We start from the raw sequence: 20,535 nt of genomic DNA on the forward strand, positions 1-20,535 counted from the left end.
CTCAGTTCTTACTCCAGACTTCAAGATTTGAAACAGAAAACTCAGTTCTTACTCCAGAAATCAAGATTAGAAAACTCAGTTCTTACTCCAGACTTCAAGATTTGAAACAGAAAACTCAGTTCTTACTCCAGACTTCGAGATTTGAAGCAGAAAACTCAGTTCTTACTCCAGACTTCAAGATTAGAAAACTCAGTTCTTACTCCAGACATCAAGATTTGAAACAGAAAACTCAGTTCTTACTCCAGAGTTCAAGATTTGAAGCAGAAAACTCAGTTTTTACTCCAGAAATCAAGATTAGAAGCAGAAAACTCAGTTCTTACTCCAGACTTCAAGATTAGAAAACTCAGTTCTTACTCCAGACTTCGAGATTTGAAGCAGAAAACTCAGTTCTTACTCCAGAAATCAAGATTAGAAAACTCAGTTCTTACTCCAGACTTCCAAAGATTCAAACCAGTTTTGTTCTGGGTTTAACACCCCATAAGGAGGCTTGTGAATGGATGTGGCTCAAAACTGGTGGAAGTCAATGTCAGAAGGGGAAAATTAAGTTTCAAAAGATCACTCAGGGGCTTCTCCCTTCTGCAGGTGCATAAAAGGTTAAGAAAAAGCCCATCAGGAGTTTACAGACCTGTCCAAGCCTTTGTGCTGCTCTGCAAATGCTGATGTTGGAGGTGGCACTGGAGATAGAAAAAGGGAGAAGAGGAAACTTCCATCCCAGTTTGGGTTGTCTGGGAGGAAAACTCTGGAATATCACGCTCAGTGCATCCCTGGCTCCCTGTGTGTCCCCTGGACTTGGCCTCACCCAGAAAGGGGGAGCTCCAAAGCCTTTTGGTGAGGAAGCAGCAGCAGGAAATGGTGACAGATCAAGGCACCCCCAAAGAAATCCTTCAGAAAACTCCTTTTCATTCTCTATGTGAAACACTGAGAAAGATCAGGAACCCTCATCTAATCAGCCCTCCTTTAATCAGGCACTTCAACTCCCCAGAAGCCCCTTCCCACCTGAAGCTTTCTGTGATTATCAGGAAGGAGAAAATCAGGGATTCATAGAATCATAGAATGGATTGGGTTGGAAAAGACTTCCAAGATCATCGAGTCCAACCCTTGGTCCAACTCCAGTCCATTTACCAGATCATGGCACTCAGTGCCACGGCCAAGCTCAGCTGAAAAACCTCCAGGGATGGGGAATCCACCCCCTCTCTGGGCAGCCCATTCCAATCCCTGAGCACTCTCTCTGCAAAGAATTTTTTTCTGCTCTCCAACTTCAATTTCCCCTGGCAGAGCTTGAGCCCATCGTGCCCCCTTGTCCTATTGCTGAGTGCCTGGGAGAAGAGACCAACCCCCACCTGGCCAGAACTTCCCTTCAGGCAGTTCCAGACAGTGCTGAGGTCACCTCTGAGCCTCCTCTTCTCCAGGCTGAACACCCCCAGCTCCCTCAGCCTCTCCCCACAGCACTTGTGCTCCAGTCCCTTCTCCAGCCTCGTTGCTCTTCTCAGTTGGATTGGAAGAGACCTCTGAGATCATCAAGTCCAACCCTTGATTCAACACCACTGTGATCACCAGCCCAGGGCACGCAGTGCCCAGGGCTGGTGATCACAGTGAGGTTGGATCAAGACATGGTGGATTCTCTGTCCCTGGAGTTGTTTAAGAGGACACTCAGAGCCACATCCAGTCCCTTCTCCAGCCTCGTTGCTCTTCTCTGGCCCCGCTCCAGCACCTCAATCTCTTTCCTGAACTGAGGGGCCCAGAACTGAACACAACACTCAAGGTGTGGCCTCCCCAAGGCAGAGTCCAGGGGAAGGGTCACTGCCCTGGGCCTGCTGGCCACGCTAGTTTGGATCCAGGCCAGGATCCCCTTGGCCTTCTTGGCCACCTGGGCACACTGTTGGCTCCTGTTGAGCTTCCTGTTAATTAGTACTCCAATTGATTCAAGAGCAGGAGACAAACCTTCATGACAAATCTAATGTGCATAATGCAGGATTCAATTTAGAGCAAGCACTGAAAGGTGAGAGGGGGTTTGATGCAGAAGGAATTGCTGAGGGCTTCTCTCCTGCCATTCCACATCAGTGAAGGAGCTGAGATGTGGCACCAGATGGTCTTTCAGACCTTCATGCTTCCTTTGCCATGTCACACCCAAAGAACAATGACACGTCCCAGTCACAGAATAATAAAAAGGACACCTTATAAAGAGTCTCTTAAAGCAATGAAATCCAAATTTGTGGCAAACCCAGAGAGTTCATGCACAAGGACATTCCAGGGAACTGCCTGGGCTGCTCCTCCTGAGGGACAGCAGCTGGTGCTCACATGATGCAGTTACCCATCTTACCTCCATGGTGTGGGGGAGGCCCACAGAGCAGGACAACTCCTTGGCCTTCCCTCACTGACACGGGGCTTCTGCTTCTGCTTTCAAAGCTTTCCAGATCTCGAGAGAGAGGGAGAAAACAAGGCCTGGTTATTATCCATGAGATTTATTCCTGTTTCAAAGTTTTCCAGATCTCGAGAGAGAGGGAGAAAACAAGGCCTGGTTATTATCCATGAGATTTATTCTGATTGCATCCCAATCTAGCCCAGAAAGTACCAGATTCACATATTCAATGGCACAATGGAATAGCACTCTGTGAATTGAAATATCATATAGAAAAACAGCTCATCCAACCACTTATCATGGAATTGTTAAGGTTGGAAAAGACCTCCAAGATCATCCAGTGCAACCACTATCCAGTCCTCTGGTATTCCTAAGACACTTCTTCATAAAGCAGTTCTCCTCTAACCCCCAGGGGTCTGTATTTATATTTTCTCTTTGCCAAACCAGAGCATAATTCCATTACTTTTATCAACTATTTTTTTTGAATTTTATAAGACTCTTAATCTGCAAGAGCTGAAAAAAAAAATGAAAAAAAAAAAGAAAAGAAAAAAAGCATTTTGTGGTGTTTCCTATAGAATAAAAAGCAGGTGTGTTCTTCTCTCTATACAGGTGATAATTAAACATCCTCAGGACTCCCACAGAGTGGATGTTTAAGGCATGATAAAATATGTTGTCTTCTTAATGAGCCTGTTCTGTCCTAAACTGGCTGCAGCACCTGGATGGGTTTAAATTGACTTCAAATACAGCACTGGCTTTAAAGGGGAGGAAGAGGAAACTCTACAAACGTGTCCATCTCCCAGAGGTGATTTTTTATGGCTATTATGTCTCTGTTTTAACATGATATTCAGTCTCTTCTTTCTCACATTTCACTGAAATGTTGGGGAATTATTGGCCTGACTCCCTTTAACTGACTCCATCACAAAACCTGACACTTTAAAAACAAAGATAATTTCCTTTTGGATCCAGTTCTCCTCCTCATGGGAAGCCTTCCCTTTTTTGTCAGAGCCCTTTGGGGAAATGATTGCTTGAAACACATTCAGAATATGCTTTAATAGGATAAATATCAGCTTCCTCTTAAATCTCTGTCTCCCACAGTGGCCTAAACTGCCTGCCCTAAGCTCATTTTATTTACCTTGCTGCAGATCCTTGTTTCAACCAATTGTGCCATTTTTCATCAGCTGAACAACACCCTGATCTCGAGTTCAGTGCAGAGAAACAGCTCTCCTTGGTCACAGCAATAACGATTACAACCTGTACAGCCTCAGCTCTTTATGTCAATATATCAATTTGCTCCCCCTTAGCTGAACTTTACAAAGTTAATTTTTTTCCTTTTTCTCCTCTTCATCTCCTGGATATTGGTCTCCTATGAAGACTTTGGCTCCTCAGAGGGGACTGAATTGAATTAAGCAGCTGAAGCCCCTCCTTGTGCTGTCATAGCCACAATAAATGGTTCCTGTCAATATATGGGGAAAGGGCTGGAAACTCTGATGTTCTTTTAATTGCCTGCTGGATCATTCTCTGCCTGGCACTCTGGGTAGTCAAAGGAGGGGAAAAAAGACAAGACAGACTGAAAAAAAAGAAAAAAAAACGGTGAATGGAGCTGCATCCAGCTGGTGGCCGGTCACCAGTGGTGTCCCCAGGGGTCTGTGTTGGGTCCAGTCCTGTTTAACATCTTTAGTGATGATTTAGATGAGGGGATTGAGTCCATCAGCAGCAAATTTGCTGATGACACCAAGCTGGGAGGGAGTGTCGACCTGCTGGAAGGCAGGAGGGCTCTGCAGAGGGATCTGGAGAGACTGGAGAGATGGGCTGATTCCAATGGGATGGAGTTCAACAAGGCCAAGTGCAGGTCCTGCCCTTTGGCCACCCCAACCCCTGCAGCGCTCCAGGCTGGGCACAGAGTGGCTGGAGAGCAGCCAGGCAGAGGGACCTGGGGGGACTGAGGGACAGGAAGCTCAACAGGAGCCACCAGTGTGCCCAGGTGGCCAAGAAGGCCAAGGGGATCCTGGCCTGGATCCAAACTAGCGTGGCCAGCAGGCCCAGGGCAGTGACCCTTCCCCTGGACTCTGCCTTGGGGAGGCCACACCTTGAGTGTTGTGTTCAGTTCTGGGCCCCTCAGTTCAGAAAGGACATTGAGGGGCTGGAGCGGGGCCAGAGAAGAGCAACGAGGCTGGAGAAGGGACTGGAGCACAAGTGCTGTGGGGAGAGGCTGAGGGAGCTGGGGGTGTTTAGCCTGGAGAAGAGGAGGCTCAGAGGTGACCTCAGCACTGTCTGGAACTCCCTGAAGGGAAGTTGTGGCCAGGTGGGGGTTGGTCTCTTCTCCCAGGCACTCAGCAATGGGACAAGGGGGCACGATGGGCTCAAGCTCTGCCAGGGGAAATTGAAGTTGGAGAGCAGAAAGAAATTCTTTGCAGAGAGAGTGCTCAGGGATTGGAATGGGCTGCCCAGAGAGGGGGTGGATTCACCATCCCTGGAGGTTTTTAACCTGAGCTTGGCCGTGGCACTGAGTGCCATGATCTGGTAAAGGGACTGGAGTTGGACCAAGGGTTGGACTCGAAGACCTTGGAGGTCTTTTCCAACCCAATCTATTCTATGATTCTGTGAAATCATTGATTTGGTTTATTCCATCCTGTAATAGTAATTGAAAGAGCAAACTGTGATATGGTTAATTAGAGTTTGGTTTCAGAATTAGAAAGTACCTCTTATTCCAGTCTCTGAATGTGTGGATTTTTTTTATCTGTTTTGAAAATTCATTCTGATAATATTTACTCTCCTTTTCTTTCCTTCCCTGGGGGTTAAATGTTTTCTGGGAAGGAAAAGGCCAGAACAAAATATTGGTCTGTGGGAGAACTGCCAAGATTTTAGATGAGGATTTGCTTGGGATGGTTGGTCTGAGGTTTTGGGATCTGGGAGATAGGGGGAAAGACCCTCAAATTCTCCTATTTTTTATATTAAATAAAAATTCATTGGATAGGTGCAAAAAATTCAGTTTTTTTAGGATTCAGACACTGACAGAGTTGGTCACATCTCCCTTTCCTATCACTTTCCTTCAGCTGTTAATACAACACAACCTGATTTCTACTTAAAAATGGAATTAAAAAAAAAAAAAGCAACAACTCTTGGATAGTACAGAGAATTTGTGCAGCCCAACCAGGGCTTTCCAATAGTTTTCCCTATGGAAAATCAGGACTATTATTTTGCTGAGAACAAAATTTCATTTATGAGACACCCAAGAAAGAAGGGAGGGACAGAAAAAAGGTGCAATGAAGCAGCAGGAAAAGGTTTTCATGACAATGAGAATTAACTGTGTAATATTTGATTCTGAAATTGGAGGAGATTTGGGAAAGTAATGAGTTGCTGGTAGCAATTTTTAGCTTAATGACACAATATGTCATGGTCTCATTTTGACTCTCATTTTGGATGGTGTCACCTCTCTGTGTTTCTCCATTAAAACCGTGACAAGGGGCCCTGACTGGAATAATGAAAGCAGGAGATCTCTTAGAGGATCCACTGGTTTGTAGGTAGCAGGACAACTTTTGGTCAAATCAGAGAATCATGGAATGATTTGGGTTGGAAGGGACCTTAAAGCTCACCCAGTGCCACCCCTCCCATGGGCAGGGACACCTCCCACCAGCTCAGGGTGCTCCAAGCCCTGTCCAACCTGGCCTGGGACTCTCCAAGGGATGGGGTTAAATCAGAGAATCATGGAATGGTTTGGCTTGGAAGGACCTTAAAGCCCATCCCATCCCATCCCATCCCATCCCATCCCATCCCATCCCACCCCTGTCATGGGCAGGGACACCTCCCATCAGCTCAGGGTGCTCCAAACCCTGTCCAACCTGGCCTTGGACACTCCCAGGGATGGGGTTAAATCACAGAATCATGGAATGGTTTGGCTTGGAAGGACCTTAAAGCCCATCCTATCCCATCCCATCCCATCCCATGCCTGTCATGGGCAGGGACACCTCCCATCAGCCCAGGGTGCTCCAAGCCCTGTCCAACCTGGCCTGGGACTCTCCAAGGGATGGGGTTAAATCACAGAATCATGGAATGGTTTGGCTTGGAAGGACCTTAAAGCCCATCCTATCCCATCCCATCCCATCCCATCCCATCCCATCCCATCCCATCCCATCCCATCCCATCCCATCCCACCCCTGCCATGGGCAGGGACACCTCCCACCAGCCCAGGTTGCTCCAAGTCCTGTCCAACCTGGCCTGGGACACTTCCAGGGATGGGGTTAAATCACAGAATCATGGAATGGTTTGACTTGGAAGGACCTTAAAGCCAAGCCCATCCCATCCCATCCCATCCCATCCCATCCCATCCCATCCCATCCCATCCCATCCCATCCCATCCCATCCCATCCCACTCCTGCCATGGGCAGGGACACCTCCCACCAGCCCAGGTTGCTCCAAGTCCTGTCCAACCTGGCCTTGGGCACTTCCAGGGATGGGGCAGCCACAGCTTCTCTGGGCACCTGTGCTAAGACCTGCCCACCCTCACAGGGAAGGATTTCTCCCTAATATCATCTAAACCAATCCCAATCTTTTTCAGTTTAAAGCCATGCAGGGAAGAAGCTGGTTTTGTTTTTTTAATCTCTACTTCTCAACCTTGAGTAGCAAAATCTCTGAGCAGGAGTTTGAGCTCTCCCACAGCAGGTGTGTAGTTTGGTTCTACAAACCAACTGGGATGTTCCAGTGCTGCAGAGAGGATTTTCCTCCCTCAGTGCTTCCTGGTGAATCCCAGGTGTGAGAAAGGAGCTCTGGGGGCACATAAATCATCATTTTATCTGCTCATCTCACCCATGGCAGGTACAACTGTGCAATGTCCTTATTGAACCCACTTTTGAAGACCTCTGGGGACAGACATTTTCTCCAGACAGGCCATTGCAGGGCTTGACTCTGAGGTTTTCATCACAGTGCATCTTTTACAAACTTTCACCCACCCCCCCCAGAATTTCACAGGTCTAAGCAGAAATTATCTTTTTTTTTTTCTATATGAAGCCTATTTTGATAGATAATTGTACAAAGTGAATTTATTCAGTGTCTATCTCTGTAATAAAGAATCATTGCAGAATTAAATGAACCAAAAAAAACCCAAAAAACACACCAGAAGAGCAAAGAAAAGCAAACTAAAGTAAAAATAAAGCATTAGTGGAGTCAGTGTGTTTATTGGGCCATTTCTCCAGGCAGGCAGCACCTCCCATGGATTATTATGACACCTCATTCAGGTGGGTTCAATAATGAGTTATAAAATCCCCCCCTTTGTTAAGGAGAGGGAAGAGTTGGACCATGAGAAATGATGTTTCTCTCTACTCCAAAGATTTCTCAAAGATTTTATGGGCTGTGTGCACTTTCAATGATTAATTGCAAGCCAAAAGGTGTAAAATACACATTAAAAAATGACCTGAGGATGAATCCAAATGTAGATATTCCATTTTTCTCTTGTTATTCCCAAACTCTGGCTGTTTTCAAACCCCCTTCTCCTTGCCCTGGGTGGGCATTTCCACCCCCAGAAGGCAACCACTGCTCTCCTGTTCCCTAACGCAGCTTCCTAACGTGACATGACATAATCTAATAAAGCAGAATGTTGCTTGTCAAGGGGAGAGTCAAGGCAGATCTCTGAGATCAGGTGTCTGGCACACCTTTAGGTTGCTAATATGCACTTAGGAAGAGGCTGCCTCTTTCACAGATGGTGTATTCGCCAACTTCAGTGTTTCTGCAGAGATCTAGAAATAAATTATCACCTCGTTCCTACATCATTCTTTCCCTTCTTTGTCTGCCTTTCTCTTACTTGGAGAACAACGAGTTCCCTCACACTCCATTGCTCTGAGTTTTGATATGTAATCACAGACTATAGATATGTAATCACAGTGTGCCCAGGGGGCCAGGAAGGCCAAGGGGATCCTGGCCTGGATCCAAACTAGCGTGGCCAGCAGGCCCAGGGCAGTGACCCTTCCCCTGGACTCTGCCTTGGGGAGGCCACACCTTGAGTGTTGTGTTCAGTTCTGGGCCCCTCAGTTCAGAAAGGACATTGAGGGGCTGGAGCGGGGCCAGAGAAGAGCAACGAGGCTGGAGAAGGGACTGGATGTGGCTCTGAGTGTCCTCTTAAACACCTCCAGGGACAGAGAATCCACCATGTCTTGATCCAACCTCACTGTGATCACCAGCCCAGGGCACTCTGTGATCACAGTGGGGTTGAATCAAGGGTTGGACTTGATGATCTCAGAGGTCTCTTCCAATCCAACTGAGAAGAGCAACGAGGCTGGAGAAGGGACTGGAGCACAAGTGCTGTGGGGAGAGGCTGAGGGAGCTGGGGGTGTTCAGCCTGGAGAAGAGGAGGCTCAGAGGTGACCTCAGCACTGTCTGGAACTGCCTGAAGGGAAGTTCTGGCCAGGTGGGGGTTGGTCTCTTCTCCCAGGCACTCAGCAATAGGACAAGGGGGCACGATGGGCTCAAGCTCTGCCAGGGGAAATTGAAGTTGGAGAGCAGAAAAAAATTCTTCACAGAGAGAGTGCTCAGGCATTGGAATGGGCTGCCCAGAGAGGGGGTGGATTCCCCATCCCTGGAGGTTTTTCAACTGAGCTTGGCCGTGGCACTGAGTGCCATGATCTGGTAAAGGGACTGGAGTTGGACCAAGGGTTGGACTTGATGATCTCTGAGGTCTTTTCCAACCCAATCCATTCTATGATTCTGAGTTGGAAGGGACCCACAAGGATCATCGAGTCCAACTCTTAAGTCAATGACCCACATCAGGGATTGAACCCATGACCTTGGCATTATTACAACCAGGTTTTAACCAAAAAAAAAGAAAAAAAAAGAAAAAAAAAAGAAAACAACTTTTTTTTTGCTTTCCTCCAGATCTGTGGTGTTGGCAGAGGCACAATTAATAACTTGGGTGTGTTAATGAGGTCAGGCTGAGCTCAATGCTTAGATGCACAAGAGTCTTCCCAGGGAAAAGTGGGAATGTGTGGACAGAACTGGAATCTTCCCAGAGAAAAGTGGGAATGTGTGGACTGAACTGGAATCTTCCCAGGGAAAAGTGGGAATGTGTGGACTCGGCTGTGTGGGGCAAGGAGGGGAACTCTGGCAGAGCTCAGAACACCCATCCACGTGGCATTTGGTGGGAAGGGACTCAGGGAAGGGCAGGGCTGCCTCTGGTGGGACTGGGAGAACTTTCAGCTCTTCCCCAGGAAAGAAGAGGGGAATGGGGAGAAGGAGTGGATGGGCCAGAGGTTTTTTTGGATTGTGTAATCCACTTGTACCCCAGTGGGGTGAAGGATGTGATCATGGAATCACAGCATGGTTTGGAAGGAACCTTAAAGATCATCTTGTTCAACCCCCTGCCATGGACAGGGACACCTCCCACTGGACCAGGTTGCTCCAAACTCATCCAGCCTGGAAATGTGATGGTTTATGGCAGCAAAAGGTATGACCTGCAGGGCTTCCAGGTAGATATTGAACTAGAGTAAAACCAGAAGCAGAGGAGAACAGGGGGTTGGGATGAGGGTGACCACCAGCGTGGCTTCACTGGGCACAGTGGGAGCAGCCCAGCCATGAGGCTGGGGCAGGTATTCACCTCAAATGATGATCTCTGAAGGTAGAACCAAACTGGAATTGATGTCCAGAAATAGTTCCTGCTACAGTAGTTGTGTTAATTAACAGGCTAATTAATAGGGTTGGCCATGCAGTATTTTTTCCTTAGTGTTTTAAAGCTGATAATAATAGTGATGATAATAGAAAGGTGGAATGGTTTGGGTTGGAAAGGACCAGTTCCAACCCCCTGCCATGGACAGGGACACCTCCCACTGGACCAGGTTGCTCCAAGCCCCATCCAATTGTTGACTGTACCATTAATATTTATTTATTAATTTATTATTTATTAATATTTATTTATTAATTCAATATATTTATTCTAATTTCACCACCACTATCATCCAAACATCTGGGTTTCCTTTTTAAGATTTTTTTAGTATAAAACTGCCAATCCTGTGTTTGAAATTCCTGAGCTTGCTCAGTGGCAGTTCCAAACCAGTCCATGCTCAGAAGGAACACAGGACAGCTCTGTACTACTGAAGAGCAAAAAAAAAAGGAAATTTGGACGTTTTAATATATGAAATTGTTACAGACAATTAAAGCAACTCCAATTTATCACCTTGCATAATTACACCAGTTCATCTGAATTAATGCAATTTCATGCTTTCTCGAACTTTTGATTTTTTTCCCCCTCATAAATGTTTTGTCATTACATAATCCCAAATATTAGAGCTGTAATTACTTGCTGCTGAAATGTGCAATGAATGGGAAGGCACCAGTGGGAAGAGCTCTTTACAAAGGGAGAAAAAAACAAATGGAAAAAAACTAAACTTATTGGATCTTTTAAATGATCTCAAATTCCGGAGGGTCCTTTCTTTCAGATTTTGGGTTGGTTTTTTTTTCTTCTTTCATATACAGGAAGCCCCAAAAATGTTGGGGCTAAAGCCATTTTAGGTACAGACTCTGCCTGTTCAGACCATCCCAGGAAACCTCCTGAGCATCAAAGCCTGTCCCTTCCCTCTCCTCAATATTGTTGTACTAAATTGCTTTGGAGGAGACTTGTACCAACCCACTGCAGGTTGTGTTAAGGAAATAAATGTCCTTCTTTCCCCAGATATCTCCCAAAGGAATGGCTAATCTCATCTCCTACAACTTTCACTGGAAAGTAAACTCTCCTTTCCAGCTTTCCAAACTCGTCCAACAAACCCTCTGACAGTTCCTTTGTCTGTATCATCCTGTCAATACCTTAATCTTTTCCTGTTAGCATCTAATCTCAATTTTTTAAATGTTCTAATTGATTTTCTATGAGTTCAATTCCCGGATTAAGAGCGGTGTTATCTCTAATTAAGGTGTCTGAAAGCTGCTTAGCCTTGCCCATTTCCTCAGGTTGAAACACTTGCCCTTTCTGCTCCACATCTGCTGAGCTCTCCTTCTCCTGCCCCTCTCTGAGCCCCATCTCAGCTCTGTGACATTTGAAGCTCAGGCAGTGCCTGAGGGTCTCCTTTCCCCAGGACAGGTTACAAATTGACTGTAATTCCCCTTTTTGGTGGGATTTTCCACCTTAGGTGACCACACTGCATCCCACCCTGGTTAAAGGAGAAACCTGCCCTGTCCCCCCAAGCCTTGATCTTCTTATCCTGATGGAGCAGCTTTCCAAACCCAGAGGGAAAAGCCCAATGGTGGGTCTTGTCCTCCTCCAAAGCTGTGTAACCACCCAAGGGCCTTCATCAGTGCTTCTTTATTTAGTGAAAGTGCTTTGGGGCTTGGGAGAGGACCTGTAATTTCCACATTAAGATGCATAAGGGCTCTGGCTCTTCAACTGACCCCAAATGATACGAAGAGCCAATCCAGGCACTCATTTTCAAGGTGGGGGAACAATCATTTCCACCACAGCCTGATTGTCTTTTTCAATTAAAGAGCAGAAATGCCCTTTACAAAGTAATATCAGGCTTCTCTAGAGGAAAAAAATGGAAGGTCACAATTAAATTAAACAGGGAGGGTGAAGCAGGGGGGGGGAAAAACAACCTTGATCCTTGTTCATGCCCTGAGAAACTCAGAGCATAGAAACCTCTGCTTTGAAGAGCTGGCCCACATCTCCTTTTTGTTATATTTTCCCCCCTCTTTTATAGAGTTAGCAGCATAAAATATTAAAGTTCTGCTGTGAACTGAACCCAGGACTTGCAGTGAGCAGCAAGTGTTGCTGCAGCCCTGGGGCTGGTGCTCCCAAGCCCATCTGCAGGCCAGAGGCACATCTGAGGAGCTGCTCCTCTCCAGGGGAGGGGCAAGGAAGGACCACATTTTTAATATTTCATATTCCTGGACAAGTTTCTCACTTGTCACAGCACAGTTCATTTGTCACCTGTCACCACCAGCGTCCCTTCTCTGTCTGCAGGAGTTTGCTCCAGATTGGAGAGCTCTTAAAAGCAGATTTCTCTGCCTGGGCTGAACCTCCAGGGCCACATTTATCCCTGCCAGGACTCCACCAACCTCACTGACTCACACAGGAGAGACTCCTGGGTCAAATGGCAACTGGAATGTTAATTCCTCCTATCCAAAACCTTCTTTCCTTTATGTTTTTTCTGCTCCCACCTGGATTTTTGGGGTACATGGAGACGGTTCATGGATCTTTCCCTCCCCTGCACCTTGACCTTGTGGTTGGCAGTGAGGATGTACCCTGGTCCTGCAGGAAGAGCCTCTGGCCCCCATGTTCAGGGTTCTGGTGGCCACAGGCTCACTTCAGGCTACTAATTCTTTTTATAACTCTTGTAACAACAAAATAATAATCAGCAATACATACCATAAAAATTGCCAAGGCAGGGAGGGCTCTCAACTACCAAAACCCCACCTTAGCTGGCTTGAGTTTTGTTCATGCACCAAGACACAGAGCACAGGATCCAAACTGTGAGGAGCTGCTCTGCATCTGGTTTTGGTTGTATTTGTGCATATTCCTCCCCTTCCCAAACTACTGCCCAGCTCACTGAAAGCCTTAACCCAGCACAGAATTCCTTCTTGCAGATCCACCCTGTGTTACCTCCAGCCACCTTTATCTCCATCATTCCAGCTGCAAAGCCCTCAAAGAAACCCTTCCAGGGGGAGTTTCACAATTTCCCCAAGTGAATGATGTAGAAGTTTATCTTGTACTTTAGAACTTTAACACAAGATCACCCTTCACTGCAAACATAATTAATCAATTAACATCATTAATTTTATGTTAAAATGGCCGGTCATTTATTCCAAATAATAAAATATTTTTTTCTCCCTTGTAAACCTCCACCACAACTTTTTTTGTGAAGAAGTTCACATGAACATCGTGGATATTTCCCTCTATAATTTCTTGGCATCTCTGTCATATTGTCTGCAATGAAAGTGGAGCAGATAAAAAAGAAAATCACCCAGACTGCACATACAGACTGGCTTTATCCTTCCCAAATATTACATTTTATCAAGCAGCATCTTGCAGCTCCAGGACATGGGGGTACTTTGTGACCCACCATATCTCCCTCACATATATTGCTTTTCCCAACCACCCTGCAAGGGCTTTGATTTAGGATAAACACTTTTAAAGGAACCACAGAAGGGTAAGTAATACAGAAGTCAGAAATAATCTTTAAATACTTATATGTTCCCTATTACTGCTTTATCTGTTCACTGCCTGTAATGCTCCTTGCAACATCTCTATAATGTATAGATACATTATTTATCTCCAGAGATAAACCTTCTCTTTTTATTATAAGTTTAAGCAACTAACCTATGGAATAAAGCAGCTTTATCCAAGTGTCCTGATACAGCCCAGCCTTGAACACAGTGGGTAAATACCCTGAGAGAGCTGTTCAAACCCTCTGAGAGTCAGAAAGGGAGTTTGTGATACTGCTTGGTCTGCTAGGACAAAAAATGAATGGGGGATGTTGTCACCATGAGGTCTAACAAGTTGGGAGGGAGTGTCGACCTGCTGGAAGGCAGGAGGGCTCTGCAGAGGGATCTGGAGAGACTTGAGAGATGGGCTGATTCCAGTGGGATGGAGTTCAACAAGGCCAAGTGCAGGTCCTGCCCTTTGGCCACCCCAACCCCTGCAGCGCTCCAGGCTGGGCACAGAGTGGCTGGAGAGCAGCCAGGCAGAGGGACCTGGGGGGACTGAGGGACAGGAAGCTCAACAGGAGCCACCAGTGTGCCCAGGTGGCCAAGAAGGCCAAGGGGATCCTGGCCTGGATCCAAACTAGCGTGGCCAGCAGGCCCAGGGCAGTGACCCTTCCCCTGGACTCTGCCTTGGGGAGGCCACACCTTGAGTGTTGTGTTCAGTTCTGGGCCCCTCAGTTCAGAAAGGACATTGAGGGGCTGGAGCGAGTCCAGAGAAGAGCAACGAGGCTGGAGAAGGGACTGGAGCACAAGTGCTGTGGGGAGAGGCTGAGGGAGCTGGGGGTGTTCAGCCTGGAGAAGAGGAGGCTCAGAGGTGACCTCAGCACTGTCTGGAACTGCCTGAAGGGAAGTTCTGGCCAGGTGGGGGTTGGTCTCTTCTCCCAGGCACTCAGCAATAGGACAAGGGGGCACGATGGGCTCAAGCTCTGCCAGGGGAAATTGAAGTTGGAGAGCAGAAAAAAATTCTTTGCAGAGAGAGTGCTCAGGGATTGGAATGGGCTGCCCAGAGAGGGGGTGGATTCCCCATCCCTGGAGGTTTTTCAGCTGAGCTTGGCCGTGGCACTGAGTGCCATGATCTGGTAAAGGGACTGGAGTTGGACCAAGGGTTGGACTCGATGATCTTGGAGGTCTTTTCCAACCCAATCCATTCTATGATTCTGTGATTCTAACAGACAGGAGGCCTGGCTGCATTTGGTGTCCATGGACATCAGGTGGGCTCTGAGAACACAGACAGGACTCCAACCTTTAGGGAATGGTGGAAAAATCAAACCCACCTCATTATGCAGACTTGCCTATATCCTCTGGTTTTGAGACTCCAGGCTGTTCTTTCAGTCTTCAGGAATATCAGGGGATTTGCATAATCCTATTCTTGTGTTATCTGGGCTTTAAAATAGGAACTATTGTCACCCTTCCTTGTCCTGTCAGCAAGGAGGTGAAACCCTTCCAGCCTTTCAGCTTCATCTCTAGGGAGTGCTGGTGATTGGATCCTGCTTTCCCTTGAGTCTGTGAGAGCCTCTCTGGGCACAGAATTCTGCACAGAAATAAATACCAGGGAGCTCAGCAGAGGTACAGAAAGATGAGCTGAGTGTAGTGAGGTCTTGCAGCATTTTGGGTCTTGCAGTGATTGAGCTGCAAATGTTCTGTTCAAAGCAGCCTTGAAGGAGAATTCAGAGTGGGCAGAGCAGTGTACAGACCCTTCCAGCAATGCATCTCTGGTTCTCACCCAGTTTTTCCTAATTTTCTGGGAAAACATTGTGAGAAAAAGGTGAAAAGAACTAAAATCTGATTGAGGCTGCTGGGTCTGCTCCATGGAGACCATCCATTAAACCAAGACCTGGATGTGGATTCCCACCACGGGAACTGCTGCAGAGAGAGCAGGAGCATTGGCACAAAGTGTCCATAACAATCAGAACTGAGAAATGGAAGTTCTTTTACATTTTGCTCCAGGCAGATTTTTGCTGGAGTTTGTTTCCAAGGAACAAACTGAATTCCTGGTGTGTTCCTGGAACTCCTTCTAATCAGAACCTCACACTCCCCCTGCCCACACCCAGGGAGAGGGGTTGCTGCTGCTGCTGCTGCTGCTGCCCTTAGATTGGATTCTGTGCCTGTGGTGAGAAGTCCAAAAGGCACTTTTGAGCTGTGAGTCTCTTCAGTGACCCCTGGAGAGGTGACAGCGGCGTTTCCATCCCCCACCCAGGAGCCACCTGCTCTGACTGTCCCTACCATGGGCTGCACCTTCTCCTCGCCTGCTCACAGGAAAGCTGCAGACTGTGAGGTGCTGTCAGGATCACCAGGAGGGCTCTGCAGAGCCTGGCAAGGTGACTTTTAGAGCTGATTCTCCCCAGTCCTGCAGGCTGAGGTGTGTCCCTGCATTAGTGGGAGGTGTCCCTGCATTGGCAGTGGGGTTGAAATGAGAAGAGCTTTAAGGTCCAACCCAAACCACTTTGGGATTCTATATAAGCAGCCCTTTCCAAACAGAGGGGTTGGGTTAGTGCATTATTTAGCATGTGTGGGATATAGAATGATGCTAGAAAGAGTATAGAGGCTGAAAGAATTGGGATTGATCAGCCTGGAGAAGAGAAGCTTTGAGGTGATCTAACTGTGGCCTCCCAGTGCCTGAAGGGGCTACAAGAAAGATGCAGAGACTATTTCCAAGGGCCTGGAGTGACAAGACAAGGAAGAAATGGCTTCAAACTGACAGGGAATGGGTTTAGATTCAATATTAGGAAGAAATTTATGGCTGTGAGGGTGGTGGGTCCCTGGCAATGCTGCCCAGAGAATCTGTGGCTGCCCCATCCCTGGGAGTATCCAAGGCCAGGCTGGAGCTACCTGGGTTAGTGAGAAGTGTCCCTACCCATGGCAGGGGGTGGCACTGGATGAGCTTTAAAGTCCCTTTCAACTCAAACCATCCTGTGATTCAGTATGAACAGAGACAAGTCTGAGGCTTTGCCAGCTGTGCCCCTCAGGAGGACAAGGGAACACAGCAAAGGGTGTAAAGCTGGGGGATGTATCTTTGATGGGGACCTGCTGCTGACACTGCCAAGCTGAGATCTTCCTCCTGCTCTTCCTCCTGCTCTTCCTCCTGCTCTTCCTCCTGCTCTTCCTCAGTTGCCTCAGCAATAGGACAAGGGGGCACGATGGGCTCAAGCTCTGCCAGGGGAAATTTAAGTTGGATATGAGAAAAAAATTCTTTGCAGAGAGAGTGCTCAGGCATTGGAATGGGCTGCCCAGAGAGGGGGTGGATTCCCCATCCCTGGAGGTTTTTAAATGCAGATTGGCCGTGGCACTGAGTGCCATGATCTGGTAAAGGGACTGGAGTTGGACCAAGGGTTGGACTTGATGATCTCGGAGGTCTTTTCCAACCCAGTCCATTCTATGATTCTATGATTCTAATTGGCCATCCCTGAATGTTTGCTGAACACTGACCTGAGCAGTTTATGCCTCCTTTGGAAAAAGAAATGCTTGCAGTGCTCCCTCTTGCCACAGCAGCTGCCAGGCTGAGCAGATGCCAACCCTCACCCTGCTGATAAATTAACCCAAAGACCCCGAGAGCTTTGCTCAGGGTGGTTGTGCCAACAGCCAGCACACCTTTGAATCCAATGCAAATGTTGCACAGGGATTTCTGGACTCACACACAGCACCACAACCCAACCAGCCCAGAAGGGGAGCTGCCTTTGAGCCTAAAACCCATGCAAGGCCAAGCTTTGCAAATTCAGATTATCTGGTCTAAGTGTACTGATTTCTCCATTTGCTGTTTCAAAGCGTGGGCTGCCAGTGAGAAGGGCTGTGACATCTGGAGGCTCTGCTGCTTTGCTTTGTGGTGTTTCTGTCATTTGTGTGCACTGGAAGGTAAACAACACGATGAAGTCATCAGATGACAAGTGGGTTTTGCTGCTGGCTGAGCATCCCAGCCAGCCCCTCTGACAGGGCTCTGCTCCTGCCCAGCCTGTCACCAGCCAGCAAACACTAAATGGGTTTGATTGGGTTGAATATATTTTCCCCTATAATGGTTTAATGCTGATGATGGGCTATTATTTTGTGTTTCAGGATGGCAAAACTCTGTCTGGGTGGAGTTATTGCCTCTAATTTGTTGTTCCAGCAAAACTGTGTCTTCTGTCTATGGCAAAGAGCACACGAGAGCTCTTGAGGGCTGAAGATTTTATGCCACTTCCATGAGCACTTCACCACTGGCCAAGGGCAGGCAGGATGTGAGGATTAGGAAGATGCTGTTGAGAATAAGCACCAAACAAAAACCTTAAGCCTCACTTAGAAAATCCTGAGAATGTGGTTGGAGCCCAAAAACTCCAAGGAGAAATCCTCCCTGGCCTGTAGCATTGTGGGGAACAAGATGCTTTCAATTAATACTGGGTTTATGCCCTGTTTAATTATGAATTAGGTTTTCTTTCATGGGAGAGAGTTTTTTTTTATTATTCTAGTTTGTTTAATTGCACTTCTTATTTCTCCTGGATATTTCTTAATGTCTCTGTTAGAGATGTGAATAAGAACTAAAAGAACAACTAACAGGCCTGGACAGGCTGTTTCACTGCAGCTCTTGTGGGGATTTCCCTCAAGACCAGTTGTTTGCACACAGTTATTTTTGCTTAAAACTGAGGAAATAATTAAACCAAATCCCCTGCGAGCCTTGGGAGAAAGTTCTGGTTGAAGCTGCAGCAAAGGAGTTTTCTTTGTGTTTGTCTTTTTTTTTTTCTTTGAGGCCTAAAATGCCTCAGGAAAAATGCCCTGGGAAATTTTCATCCCTGAAATAGTGCACAAGTATTGGAAGAGGCTGCTCAGGGCAGTGGTGGAGTCACCACCCCTGGAGGTGGGAAAAGCAGGAGCAGATGTGGCTTTTTGGGATAGGGTTCAGTGGGAATGGTGGGAGTGATTGAAAGCTGGTTGCAACCTTCATGATTCTGTGAGTCCAAGATGTGCAAAAGCCAAAGGAAAACCTTCCCTGTCCTCATGTCTCTCTTCAGCTCACTCTTGAGCAGTTCACAAACCCTCCCATGGTCATCTCTGACTTTCAGAGCTGTTCTGGGATGCCACACTGAACCTGGAGCAGGGCAAGCCCCCTGTGGGTGGCACCTCCTGAGGATGGACCATCCGCCTGGATGAGGATCCCTGCCCTGTGGGTGGCACCTCCTGAGGATGGACCATCCCTGGATGAGGATCCCTGCCCTGTGGGTGGCACCTCCTGAGGTTGGACCATCCCTGGATGAGGATCCCTGCCCTGTGGGTGGCACCTCCTGAGGTTGGACCATCCCTGCATGAGGATCCCTGCCCTGTGGGTGGCAGCTCCTGAGGATGGACCATCCCTGGATGAGGATCCCTGCCCTGTGGGTGGCACCTCCTGAGGTTGGACCATGCCTGGATGAGGATCCCTGCCCTGTGGGTGGCACCTCCTGAGGATGGACCATGCCTGGATGAGGATCCTTGTCCTGTGGATGGCAGCTCCTGAGGATGGACCATCCCTGGATGAGGATCCTTGTCCTGTGGGTGGCACCTCCTGAGGATGGACCATCCCTGGATGAGGATCCCTCTCCCTGTGGGTGGCACCTCCTGAGGTTGGACCATGCCTGGATGAGGATCCCTGCCCTGTGGGTGGCACCTCCTGAGGATGGACCATCCCTGGATGAGGATCCCTGTCCCTCTGGGTGGCAGCTCCTGAGGATCGACCATCCTTGGATGAGGATCCTTGTCCCTGTGGGTGGCACCTCCTGAGGATGGACCATCCCTGGATGAGGATGTCCCCATGGCAAGCTCTGGCTGCACCAGGTGGGCTCTGCTACCAGAGATTTTCACCAAATTCCAGAGCAGCAGCTCCAGCTCTTGCACGACTCCCTTCAGCTGCTCAGAACGTGCTGCTGGCAGGATTTGTGGGGCCTTTCAGGTTTGTTTGTGACAAAGCAACCCTTCTGAAGAAGGCAAGGATGGCACAGGACTGGAAGCCCCTGCGTGCCACTAATGCATTTATGTGCTCTCTCTCCCTGATGCTGCCTCTCATTTCCAGCTTGTAGCTTTAATAATCTCTGCCACTGCTTTCTGTACCCTCTTCCTCCTGCAGCTTTCCTTTGACAGCTCTGTTTTGAACAGAGGATAAGCAGGAAACTCCAGCTGAAGCTCAAGACATATTTCTAATCTCATCCCGCATTTATTTTTGCTTCTCGGAGAACTCACTATCTCAAACAGAGGGAAAAAGTATTTCTCACATATTAAGCTGACAAGTACAATAGTTTCTGGAGGTTTCATTAACTCAGACTCAAACTCTGAGCCAGTTACCTTGTAGTAAAAAGACACCCCAACCCCTGCAGCGCTCCAGGCTGGGCACAGAGTGGCTGGAGAGCAGCCAGGCAGAGGGACCTGCGGGGACTGAGGGACAGGAAGCTCAACAGGAGCCACCAGTGTGCCCAGGTGGCCAAGAAGGCCAAGGGGATCCTGGCCTGGATCCAAACTAGCGTGGCCAGCAGGCCCAGGGCAGTGACCCTTCCCCTGGACTCTGCCTTGGGGAGGCCACACCTTGAGTGTTGTGTTCAGTTCTGGGCCCCTCAGTTCAGAAAGGACATTGAGGGGCTGGAGCGGGGCCAGAGAAGAGCAACGAGGCTGGAGAAGGGACTGGAGCACAAGTGCTGTGGGGAGAGGCTGAGGGAGCTGGGGGTGTTCAGCCTGGAGAAGAGGAGGCTCAGAGGTGACCTCAGCACTGTCTGGAACTGCCTGAAGGGAAGTTCTGGCCAGGTGGGGGTTGGTCTCTTCTCCCAGGCACTCAGCAATAGGACAAGGGGGCACGATGGGCTCAAGCTCTGCCAGGGGAAATTGAAGTTGGAGATGAGAAAGAAATTCTTTGCAGAGAGAGTGCTCAGGGATTGGAATGGGCTGCCCAGAGAGGGGGTGGATTCACCTTCCTGGAGATTTTTAAACACAGATTGGCCGTGGCACTGAGTGCCATGATCTGGTAAAGGGACTAGAGTTGGACCAAGGGTTGGACTCGATGATCTTGGAGGTCTTTTCCA

General features: G+C 48.0%; 1 protein-coding gene across 1 annotated transcript in view; it reads right to left on the bottom strand.

Annotated features, from left to right (window-relative positions):
• LOC139669196 (contactin-6-like) overlaps positions 1 to 20,535 on the bottom strand; it is a 112,037-nt gene that overhangs the window by 78,905 nt on the left and 12,597 nt on the right. The window contains exon 5 of the mRNA XM_071549644.1: positions 2,321 to 2,416. Coding sequence (XP_071405745.1) covers positions 2,321 to 2,416 — 96 coding nt within the window. The remainder of the gene's footprint in view (positions 1 to 2,320; positions 2,417 to 20,535) is intronic.

Source organism: Pithys albifrons, chromosome 3, assembly GCF_047495875.1.
Source record: "Pithys albifrons albifrons isolate INPA30051 chromosome 3, PitAlb_v1, whole genome shotgun sequence".
NCBI classification, from domain to species: Eukaryota; Metazoa; Chordata; class Aves; order Passeriformes; family Thamnophilidae; genus Pithys; species Pithys albifrons.